At 38.6% G+C, this 12,706-nt stretch overlaps 1 protein-coding gene across 7 annotated transcripts in view; it reads right to left on the minus strand.

The window, feature by feature from the left end:
• Positions 1-216: 216 nt before the first annotated feature.
• Positions 217-12,706, minus strand: part of PDE7A (phosphodiesterase 7A) — a 317,331-nt gene continuing 304,841 nt past the window's right edge. For all 7 annotated transcript variants that reach the window (XM_049103832.1, XM_049103830.1, XM_049103831.1 and 4 more), the window contains 6 exons: positions 9,648-9,779; positions 9,376-9,467; positions 7,398-7,542; positions 6,726-6,822; positions 5,797-5,877; positions 217-2,043 (listed from right to left, as the gene is read on the minus strand). In XM_049103832.1, the coding sequence (XP_048959789.1) occupies positions 1,835-2,043; positions 5,797-5,877; positions 6,726-6,822; positions 7,398-7,542; positions 9,376-9,467; positions 9,648-9,779 (756 nt within the window). In that variant the 3' untranslated portion in view covers positions 217-1,834. The remainder of the gene's footprint in view (positions 2,044-5,796; positions 5,878-6,725; positions 6,823-7,397; positions 7,543-9,375; positions 9,468-9,647; positions 9,780-12,706) is intronic.

The raw sequence follows: 12,706 nt of genomic DNA on the forward strand, positions 1-12,706 counted from the left end.
CTCCCTTGTATTAGTCAGAACTTGGAGCCAACTACATACGCAGGGCCACTCACTCACTCGTGAGGTGCAGATAACGCTAATGGATTGTGCCTGCACCTAGCTGGCTAAGTATCCGATGAGTGAATGCTAGAACCAAGAAGCTAAATCTCTGATTTCCTAGTCATTAGCATCATGATTTCCAAAAGATTGCGTTGTAAGGTAAATATCGAAGATAAATATGTGAAAAGATAGGTTTTTATTCATCAAAAGTTAACAGCAACAGGCACATATTAAAATGAGTATGGCAAAGCCTTTTACAAATGGCTTTACACTCAAGCTTTCTCCCAAGAAAATGGCTGTTGCAACAAACTGTAAACATAATCGATAAACAGTCTTTTACAGTAACAAGGGAAATACAATTGAACTAAAAGAAAGCACCGGTTTCTCTTAAAACTAGATTACAGTTGTGCTTACTATACATAAAACAATTTAAAACAAATTACAAAAGTGGAATGTTTGAAGTTTAAAATTAGTCCTTAGATTTTTGTCCTAGAAAACATCTGTTCACATCAAAAGGCCCATCAAAGGGTAACGTTTCATCAAAGGGAGGGACAAGAAAACAATGCACTTTTTTTTTCAAATCAAAACAAGAAGTTTGGTCACTTAGCTTTGTGCATAGTTTAAGGCAACTGGAGCAGTCTGTTACGGCTCACCTACCTTCCCCTCCCCCAGTGTGGCTGCGCACTGTGTCACATTCTAAAATAATAAATAAAAGCTTACATTTCAACTCCTTTCCCACATGGATAAATATACCACATGCACAGTCACACATGCACAAACATGCACGCAAACACACATCCACACATCCACACACAACATACCTCTCACTCACTGCAGCGAAAGGGACTTTAGTACCCTTGCTCTGAAGGACACACTTCCCCATCCCACTTTATTTCAGATTGGCAAATACCCTGAGCTGATTATGGTGTTTTAAACATTCCACCTTTTTCTTGCATGTGCAGGTCAAGTGTACAGTAGTGAAAACAACATGCAATGTCTTCACTGCAGAATCATAATACAGCTAGGACATTGGTGTTCTTCCCCGCCCGCCCCAAATTAAAAACTAAGAGTTAAAAAAAAAATTGCATTGCCAAACGGCACTGGAGTGAAAGCTTGGCAGTACTCTATGATAAATGCTCAGTTTCCAGTGCGCAAAATAAAACTATAGCAAATGGGAGGCTTTGGTGGCATCCAAAGAAGAAACAAGGCAAACCAGAGGGAAAGAGCTGCAGGTTAAGTTTGATCTTTAAAATTCTTAGTGGTTCCTTCACAATCATGCTCCAAGGCAATTTAGAACCAGTATTTCAGAGTGGATTTGTAAACATCGAGTCTTGCAGGAGGCAGCAGAGGCTGGGCACTTCACATTTCCATTTTCTCAGAGAGAACTTAGTGGAAGGTACAGATACACAATGTTGCATCAGATTGGTTAAATTCCAAGAGATTTCTGCTGAAAGATCCAGTTCAAGTTTCGTGGTTCGAGGAATAAATGCTTGGAAAGACTCGGTGGCACACCTCAAAGCTTCCTTTTGTTCCTCCTCTCCGGTTCGCTCCTGCTGGGCTTTGCATATTCAAGGTTTCTCACGAAAGCCAAATGCATATTGCTATATGTTCGGGTCTTATAATTAAAAAGTGGGGTTGCGTGATCCGAGAGAGGACACGACACCTTGGGAATAAATAACGCTGGCCTTGTTCCTTCGGAAACCTTGGCAGTCAAGAGCAAGTCCTCTCACCTTGAGACCCCATTTCACATTTCTAAACACCTGCAGGAGACAGTCTGTCCCACTGACTCTGGGGGCTATGATAATCGATTTTCCTGAGGTAATAACTGTGAGTTCAACTCCTCGAACGCAGCATCAGTGTCCTCACTGGTGGACTGTTCTCTCTGCAGCCCCTTCCAACTGGCTTTGTTCAGCCCCATATGTCCGAGCATTGTCTGGGAGAGCCTGGTATTGGAAAACCTGGCCCATTCTGTGAATAAAGGCTCCACTAGGTAAGTCATGAAACCTTGAGAAAATGAGAGAAAAAAGGTATTAACGTATATTCTGAAACTTCATCTTCAAAACATCTACCCGGTGTTTTTTCTCTAAGTCCTAATCCAGTATTACCTAAGTTTTCTGTGTGTGTATGTGTGTAAATTTACCTAACTTCTCTGAAGAATCTATTAAGGAACTTTGTTTTTTTTTTTAAGATTTTATTTATTTTATTTATTTATTCATGAGAGACACGGGGGTGGGGGGAGGGTAGAGACACAGGCAGAGGGAGAAGCAGGCTTCATGCAGGGAGCCCGACATGAGACTCAAGACTGGATCCAGGGGCTGAAGGCGGCGCTAAACCGCTGAGCCACCCGGGCTGCCCAACTCCTAGAACTCTAAGTAAAGGTTAACTGACAAACACATCAAATCTTTTCTGACGACTGCTCTCAGCTCCACAACCACATCTATTTGAGCAAACACTCAGTGGCCCTTCCAACTGTGAGGAAAGCAGGGCAGACGGTTGCAGTGAAGACAGCTAGAGGCTGAGAGGGGTCTCCCAGGCCTGTGGGTGATGAGGTGGGAACTGAAGTGGCACTGCTGGTTTGCTGCCTTGTTTTATCCCCTCAGGGATGACAATCTTCACACCTGCCCATGGTTACAATTGGCCACTTAAATCAGAATTTATAGAGCCAAACCTTTTACAAAATTCAAATTCTATCACTGCTATGTAACAGTTTTTAAATTTTTTTCATCTCCAAAACTTTTCCTTTGCAGCAAAAGATCTCTGTGGACCACACACAACATAGGTTACATTTAGGTGGCAAAAAATTCTGGAATTAAAGCAATTGGGGGAATCCCTGGGTGGCTCAGTGGTTTAGCGCCTGCCCAGGGTGTGATCCTAGCTAGAGTCCCTGGATGGAGTCCCACCATCGGGCTCCCTGCGTGGAGCCTGCTTCTCCCTCTGCCCGTGTCTCTGCCTCTCTCTCTCTCTCTCTCTCATGAATAAAATCTTAAAAAAAAAAAAAAAAAAGCAATTAGGACTTTTTATTAGAAAAGTGTACAAACTGTAGTTATCTGGACTACTGGTTAATAAGTGGAAATAAGGCCTTCTATTTCTTCCATTCCCGCCATATATATTAACCAAGAACCTACTATATGCCAGGCACTGTTCTAGGGTGGCCAGGAATATAGCAGGGAATAGACAAGATGTGCCCTCAAGGAGTTGTGTTCTGGTGAAGAGAAACAGACAAACAGAAAAATGTCATCACCGCAAAGAGAGCAGCAGGTTTTTGTGAGCCATCCTCACACCACAGGGTCAGGCTGAACAGTCACCCAAAGGCCTGTCTTTTCTAGATCCCATACTGAAGTCATGAGCAGCTAGAGTTTTATACCCAAATTAGAATCTTATTATCAGGCTTTACATGAGTTTCTTCCTATGGATTCACCCATTATTCCAACTGGTTGAGAGCTTTTGGATCTTGCCCGTAACATCCAACAATCCAGAAGTATTACTTCCAGCTCTAGGTTAACCCTCATTCTTCCAGCTCTTAAGCACCTGGTAAAAATGAACAGGCTGGGGACCTGGACACATAGAGCCATGCAGCTCCCTCTTGGAGGGCGGGGCTCTACTTATCAGCTGCTTGTGAATCTACTTACTGTACATGCGCCTCTCTCTCACCTCCATGTACTATAGGACACCCTGTCAATACCTTACCCAATACATGATCTTTTCTTGTTTAACAAAACTATTATTCCTATTAAAGATGGAACCTGGATTAATTAAATGTGACTTCTACTTAATGACCCTATGCTGACTCTGAGTAATCACAGTATTTATTCTGTTAGTCACAGGATTTACCTAGAAATAGAATCTTTCCAAGCCCTATTTTACATGGGATTTGATGTCAAAAACGCCAATATCTGTGAACTGTATATAACTGGCAAACTATCTGAAAAAGAAGCACTAGCAGTATTTGTCTCCTAGGGTTGTTGTGAACAGTTAGCAGATGTCAACCTTTATCATCATTTTCTGTATCCTGTCCCTCAGATAACCTCACCTGGAACTGTCCAACATGGACAAGATCTACAGATGGAAATGAAGAGTTGAAGGGATCTAGCTTCTTTGCCCTTTTAAAAATTGCAGTTTTAAAAAACTTCACTGTAAAGTCCCACATTAACCAAGGGAGTCAGAAAGAACTTAAAGTGGTTACAGTGCCTCTGCTACCTATCTTTGACTCAATTCCCTTTGACCACGTTTCACCTATTCTTTTGCATTTGAAGATTTTTCTGCTTGAGACTCCAGGCACAGATCTGCTTCATAATTGTCTTTTCATCCTCCCAAAAGAAAGCATCCCCCTCTGTAAAACTCCTTAGGTTTCCTGGCACCTCAGCACCCCAACACCATTCCCACAGGCCTGTACCACACTCTCCTGGGCCTGGCTCTTCATTTTCCCTATTCTCCTCCTGCAGTCAAGTCCCCTACAACCTCCTGTCTTCTACATTATAATCCTTTGCAATTACAATGCGAGAATTACATTTCTGAATTTCTCACCTAGAGCACAGGCCTCTTCTCAAAGTATTATGCCACAGAAGCATGTTATCTTCTGAATTTCTAGAAACTTTATCTTTCTGAAGTTTGTGTACACATTTTTTTTTAAAGATTTTATTTATTTATTCATGAGAGACACAGAGAGGCAGAGACACAGGCAGAGGGAGAAGCAGGCTCCATGCAGGGAGCCTGACATGGGACTCGATCCCGGGTCTCCAGGATCACGCCCTGGGCCGAAGGTGGTACTAAACCGCTGAGCCACCCAGGCCACCCTGGGTGAGTAGGATAATGCTCCAATATCCTACTCAACACCAACTACCAATATTATAGTCAACCTTCAATACCTCGCTGACCTACCCCTCCGCACAGTCCTACTTTATGCTCAGAACTCCACCACTCATTCCTTTGCTCTTCTACAACAAGTTGCCCATATTTCAATCAGCACATCTCCCTGTTTTTCCATCACAGCTATGGCACCTGTAATGGTTCCTAACAGTTCCCAAGTGCCCCCTGCCTCCAGGTACAGTGTGGGGCCTCAGGAACACATTGCCAGGGACAAGGAACTGGGTGCAAGGACAGATGGATATGGTGTTCTGGAAGGCCTGGAAAAAAGAGCAACTCTGCCTGCAGAGTAGAAGGTAGCTTCGGGAGCAGGTGTCTCTTCCAGAAAAATGAGTCCAGCAGGCAGATGGGAAGGATGGCGAGGCACAAAGAGTGGAGGGGCGTCACGGATTTGGGGAACAGGGCAGAGTCCCGGGTTGCTGTGGGTACGTGAAGGGCAGCTGCTGGAGAGCAGACTGAAATAGCTTAAGGGGAGATTCCCAGGAGGCTGAAGAATGAACCAACAGGCAATGCTAAAAGAGACAAGTAAGCGGTAGTAAAAACTGGTCTTCACGTTATCATCTTGCTTACTCAGTGGTCACTTTTCTCGCTTCAGAATGGCAATCTGAGAATCATGCAAAAGAAGCTTCCACATTAGCAAACCATACATTCTTTCAGTTTCAGAACAAAGTTACTGCCACCTGCTTTGCAAATATTATGGTTTTTATGACTTAAGATCAAATGAGAGTAAATCATAAGAGCCATAAAAGGGGAAAAAGTGGTAAAATTTCCTCAATTAAAAAACAGAAATGAGCACAATTTTAATATTATATATTTTAAAAGTATATTTATTTTTGATAAAATTAAAGTCAGCAGGATTTTTCTAACCAGCTATATCTATGTATGTATAGTTACCAATCTGGATGTTGGCAATAGATTCAGTCTGACGATCACAAAGTGGACTCACACCCAAATGATACTTCTTTTCTATATCTCCTAAAATTAAAAAAAAAAAAAGAATTATTAACGTGGAACATACCCATTGCTTAAGTATATAATTAAAGTCTTCATCTTACTTGTAAATTCCTTAGGAAAAACATGACATACTTAATCCTCATGAAAGGATGGTGACTAAATTAGTTCTTTTTTAAATTATTCAAAGATAGAAAAGATTAACAAGCTGATATCCTAATTTTTTAAAAGATTTTATTTATTCATTCATGATAGAGAGAGAGAGAGGCAGAGACATAGGCAGAGGGAGAAGCAGGTTCCACACAGGGAGCCCAATGCAGGACTCGACCCCGGGACTCCAAGATCACACCCCAAGCCAAAGGCAGATACTCAACCGCTGAACCACCCAGGCGTCTCAAGCTGATATCCTAATTTAAATGGAGGACATGAAAAATTTTACTAGGTGTTACCCCCATGACTGTAATTCTACTAGCATTTTAATTTAACACTTAGATTTCTAAAAGGAAGGTGCATAAAATGAAGATCCTTGGTTCTTGGCTTTAAATTGCTAAAAATATCTTGCACATTCATATGGCAATATCTTCCACATGGGACAAAGATGTAACAAGGTCAGGGAAATCTTTCCGTGTAGCAAAATTTCCAACCTGAGCTACACATCTATTTATAAATGTATGCATATATTCATATCTGATCATTTCGAAAGAGAACTGCTAATTTTGAAAACAGAGGCTCAATTTGTACATTATTTGTTCTAGGGACATCTATTATGAATTGTCACTAAAAAGACCAAGTATGTCGGGCTGGACTCCCGCAAATGTGTGGGTTAGTTTATCCAAGTGATAGACTACTTATCACCCAAAATTGTAACTTGCCTTGATGGAAGAACTCCTCTGTTACTTTTTCACTCCACTGCTTGCTTAATTCCCAGGTCCGACATGGGTTACAAATATCAGCACATTTCAAAGCCATCTAGCGAGCAAAATATTAAAATTCTTTTAAGAAAAAAGTAAAATTTCAATTGTACTAAGCTCCAACATACTCTAATTGCAGGGAAAAAAGATCTTAATAAAAAGAAAATACTGCAATAGAAAATTCATTGTCTTTTATATTAATTTCATGATGCTACTAGGGCCATCACTTATTTCTGCAGGAATGTTGAAGGACTGCTTATCTCATTACACATGCTTTACTAATACCCAAGAGCCAAGCATAAGGACAGGACTAAACATAAAGCTACACATAAATCATCTGATTCTCTCTCTTTTATATATGCAAAATTTTAATCAAATGCTGTTTCTTGGTCAGCACCCTAATCTTACAAAAATTGTTTTTGTTAGAAATCTCAAGTATGAAAACTACAAAAGCAACTGTGTTTTCCTTAGGAACAGATTCACCTTCTGGAAAGTGTTTCACTCATGGAAGGAGATTCCACAACTTTCCCTCAAGACTTGACCACTCTGAAAGCTGCCCCAGAAGATTTCATTTTTATTCTAATCATCATATAATTTACCCTAGAAAGAGAATCTTTCCCAGCCCCATTTTACCTGTAAAACCAAATGCCTATGCCTGGAATCTTCTAGGCGTAAGTCACCTCTGTCCAAATGGGACCTAAACAATGACAGATACTCATTTTGGCGACTGATGTCTGTGGCTAGTATCAAAGCACCTATCTGAGTCTCCATTTGTTGCCTGGAATTAGAGAAATATAAAGAGAAAATAGAAGACTTTCAATTAAATTCTTATTTCTTTTTTCTTAAACTTAATGCTCTGCCATTTAACTTTTAATCCATCACAATGAATTTTAAAGAATGTGTTAAAAAAAAACTATTAAAAATATCAAAACTAAAACCAAAGGAGTTTGTAGGAAAATACCAATATGAGTACATTCCAAAAAGAGTGCTTTTATTTTGTCAGCCAAGGAGGAATTAATTATTTGCCTTAGAAGTATCTATATGAGATTGGTAACATTATTTTAGAAAATTCTTTGCTGGGATGTGCTGAAGGTAAACAATTCTGTTTTATTTTCTGGTGTCTGAAATCTGAAAGGCAAAAGGCTGGTGCAAACAGAGAAAGAACAGCCCAGTCAACAATTAACTACTGTAGGTATTTTGACTAAGATGCCTGATTATACATTGATAAAATCCCACCAAACAATTTGAGTTTAGATGCAACTATATTTTCAGGGTCAAGTTCAAGAATCAATTATCTGAATGAATATCCAACTTTTCTGAAAGGAAAAGGTAACGAGTTAATACAAATATATCATTTTAAAAAACCGTTTCAAGTTGAATAAAAAGGGAAATAAACTTAAAATCCCTGCCTTTTCCCCACCAATGGGCCATAGCAAACTTTATCTATGTATAAAGATCAGTAAAGAGCTGTCACCAGATTAAAAGGCTCACAATATTGAGTATTAAGTAAAACAAACTCTAAATAAAGGAAACATAAAAGAATGCTATTATGCAGTGTTCCTTATTTTCAGTTTTTATCAACACGGTTAATCAACTGTAAAACACGACAAAAAGGGAATAAAGCAAACATTTTAATCTGCCTTAAGAAAAAGATAATTTATACATATAAAAACTATGGTTTAAACAATTTTTACATTTGTACTACAGCAAGAAACAATATTACTTACCAGAAGTATTGTCATAACTCCAAATGGTATCCGTGAATAAAGATTTAAAAAAATAAAAAATAAAGTCCAGCTTTTTTCTCATGGTCATTACACAAAATACTTAAGTTTTTAAAATAAGGTTTTATATTATGAAAAGGAACAAGGAAAGAACAATGATAGGAATTTATATTTTAGTGCCCAAACTTATTTTTACACCTCACCTTGTCTCTAGAGTCAGATAGTTCATATCCACCTACATGGTTTTTTTCTCAAGTGTATCTTCTCTCAGTGAGGCATTAGTAAAAGCATTGGTTTATGGATCAATGATAGGACACTTTGTTAACCACCATCCTGTTGGGCTCATTTGCACCAATTCTTTTTATCAGGCTTTAAATGGCCTTGCCTCTTAACACGAAATGGCCTTTTTCTTAAGAAATTAGTATTTTCTGTTCTTTCCACCATTACTGATTCTAGGACTATGCTATTGAGACACAAAGTATTCTTTTTACTTATCAGTTTTGAAAACTTCGTGAAACTTGAGTGTATTTGTTATAAAGAATGATTAATTTCTTTACACCTAGGACATAGGGTTTTATTCAAATGAGCATAAAGTGGAAATACATAATACTAGTTATTATACTAGTATTTGGAATGAATTTTGTAATACTTGCCAAGTCTATGGAATGAGCCATAAAAATGCACTAAAAAAATACTACTGTGTATCCTGTAGAATAGTTTAAATTACTAGAATTTTGATATAAATTTGTAAAATAATTTAGCCATTAAATTTAACAAAAACTGAAAACTGTGGAACACCTGAGTAATTTGTAAAACTTTATAAAATTGTTTTGCCAACTTAATTTCCTTAGTTTGTAACCAATTAAATGTGTCTTAATCCAGCCTACCTGCTTTCTGATGGCATATGTGAGAATAAACCAGATTCTCTCAATAATCCCACTGCAGATCTCCAGTGGTGATTTTCCAGTACTGAGGTATTCTACAAAAAAGGGCATATCTGAATTAATGGTAAATCTCTTCTGAACATAAAGAATTACTTAGGTGATATTAATCTGGTTAAAATTCTAACATTCTTTGAGAATCTGTTTGCTACTTTGATTCCATTAAAACATTTTCCAGAATCCAAGAATATTAAACTGCATGACAAAATTGCACTAACCTTGTATAAAGTTGCCAAGTAATGGTTAGTTTTAATAAGGAAAGGTTGATTAACACCTGGATGATCCAGATCATGAGTGGCAGCCGCAATTAAGCTCAGCAAGACATCCCAAGGAGTTACAGAACTGGCAAGCTGAAGTGTAACAAAAGAATTAATTATAGACATATTTGAAATAAACTCGGTACCACTACAGTAGTTCAGAATGAGCCCCAAACAGTAGTGTCAAGTCTCCTCCTCCTTCATGTTTTTCAGACTGTGCATTAAGACCACTGAGCACCTGCCAGGTGCTGATGACACTGGGGGTAGGCATAATAATGACGCGTGTCCCTGCCCACACAGACTTTACAAACCCCATCCTTCTACTGTTTCATTTTAAACAAGCTTACTTAACATGAGAGCTAAAACATAAACCATCTCTTTGAGAAATGGGTTTAAAACAAACACAGGTTTGTATATTTTTATTACTATAGCCACTACCAATACAAGACCTATGAGGGTCTTTAAAAATTTTTTTAAATTATTTTAAGAACACTTAATGTGAGATATACCCTCTTATCAGAAGTTTAAGTATACAATACAGAAGACCTATGACTGAGGGCACTTATTTATCAACAAACTGGTTACGGGACTTCAGTTAAGAATCCAAAGTGTAAGGTTATTTCTGAGGTCCTAATGTTTATGGAAGCTATTGAGTAATCATGGAAAAGTCTATGTCTAGTCTGTAATAAAATCTTCTCCCAATGGATGGATACATTCAGAACAATTCACCTCAGAAAAAGCAATCTTGTAAACTAGCAATCATTATGTTACAGTTCAATATCCATTGCTAACCTTTGCTGATACAATAAAATAATCACAAGAAGTTAGTTTATTGCCTGGCTGAAACTATCAGTGATAAAATAAGTAACAGAAACTGTCAATGGTAAGAAATGATCACCTGTGTGTATCACCTGTTTTTCATCAATCTCCTCTCATTTTCTGGCCAACTTGTACTCCTCTTTTAAGGCCTGACTCCAATGACCAGTCTCTACCTCCAGGCAAGCAAATGACTGATTTGTGTTCCTACAACAACTCACATTTCCTGCCATAGTAACATTCTGCAGAACACACTTTTTTTCAGGTAATATTAGGGCAATGCTTTCTAAACTTGTGTGATCCTTTGTCCTAACCAACAGTAAAATATTTTGAGCCCATACCGCCACACAGTTATACGTATGATACTGAATATATACCGTACATGATAAAGCAGAGGTGAAAGTTGACAATTTTTAAATTTTGAGATAAAAAATAAATTTAGATTCAAATTCTAACATTTTCTTCCTATGCCAGAATGGACCTTGTTCCATCTCCTATGTCAAGTTCATCTTAGAATGGGGAAAAAAAAAATCACTGTCTGAGAGTTTGAATCCCATGGAAAACTCCAACTTGTTTGAAGGCACTATTTTGAATCCCTGTAATTGGTATATGGAAAGGCTCGATGAATGGAGACGATGGTGAGGAAAATGGTTTCTTCTTTAGGATACACAAAAGCATTTAAAAAAATAAAGATCTGCTTTAAGTCAATATATGCAGGAGACCTGCTATGTGGGCACCCTAAATATAAAGCAACCTCCTCTCCCCGACAGAGACGTGTGGGCATGGCTGTGGAGATCTGAACATGTAAGTCACTAAGCAATATGCAGAAGTGTTATATTCTTATGGTAATGAGCACAGAGGCAAAAGGGCAGTAGACATGTACTATCCTGGGAGAATACAGTAATCCAGACTTAGACTTAAAAAAATTAATGCATCAACAAATTGGTTACTGGACTTCAAACCATCTCAGGTGGACTTAAGAGTTAACCATTAAAAAGAGAAACATGAGAAGGAATAACTGAATTTCTAAAAGTTCTGTGAAGGGAAAAAGTAAGTTCTAAGTTGAAAACAAATCCACATGAAAAAAATTTGTCATCAGAAAGAAAACTTTATGAGCTTTATAACAAAGACAAAGAAGTCAGTGACATTATTACAATTTCTTAGAGTGAATTAAAAACAAAGGCAAATGTCATTTCCATTCCTGTGACTGTATCTGGTTATGCCAGACAGTAACAAGGAGTCCTGTGAAGAAAGAAACTGCAAACCATTTGACATCTATAAGCCAGACTTCACTTGTACCTGCAAAGTTATCATCAGGACCCTTTTTCAAAAAGAAAACTAGTAATGGTGAGTTTTCCTGTGTTCAATAAAAAACCTCACAGTTTTTATTGTTGCTATTAAGTGCTAGTAGGGTCAACTGGAACACAATTATGATCTATGTAAGTTCAGCTACGAAAACATAAGAAGTGAACACTAAAGTTAGAGCTGATGCAAGTATAGAGAGAAGGAACTTTTCCCTAACTTTCTAGCAATTTGGGGGGCTTTGAATATTTTTTTCACTTAGAGTCCAGGAATTAGCTCTTACCCAGAAATCATACATAAAAACTGAAAGCATGCTTCTCACTAAATTCTCTATCTAATAAGCCTTTCTATTTACAATTCCCTCCGTGCCTGCATCTTTGTACAGCTGGTTCCTCCTCAAATTTTCCCTTTTGGTTTCGGGTTTTCTTTTCTTTTTTTTTTTTTAAGATTTTATTTATTCATGAGAGTCACGGCGGGGGGGGCGGGGGGGGGAGGAGGGGTGCAGAGGCACAGGCAGAGGGAGAAGCAGGCTCCGTGCAGGGAGCCCAATGTGGGACTCGATCCCCGGTCTCCAGGATCACGCCCTGGGCTGAAGGCGGTGCTGAATCGCTGAGTCGCCCGGACTGCCCGGTTTCGGTGTTTTCTGACCACTCTAACCAAAGCTGTAAATGCTTGCCATACACTGGTCACTTTCCAGCATGTTCCTCTATTTTGGTTTCTCCACATGAGTAATTACAACAACATTCTATTCATTTGTTTAATAACTGCTTCCCCCCACTGGGACCTTTCCTGTCCTGTTTTCCAGTGGATTCCTAGCACCAGAAAAATGTACTCAACTAGTGACACCACTTGAAATTGTGAGGCCACATAAAAGCCGAGGAAATAAAAAAGAAGGCTTTTCT

Source organism: Canis lupus, chromosome 29, assembly GCF_003254725.2.
Source record: "Canis lupus dingo isolate Sandy chromosome 29, ASM325472v2, whole genome shotgun sequence".
NCBI lineage: Eukaryota > Metazoa > Chordata > Mammalia > Carnivora > Canidae > Canis > Canis lupus.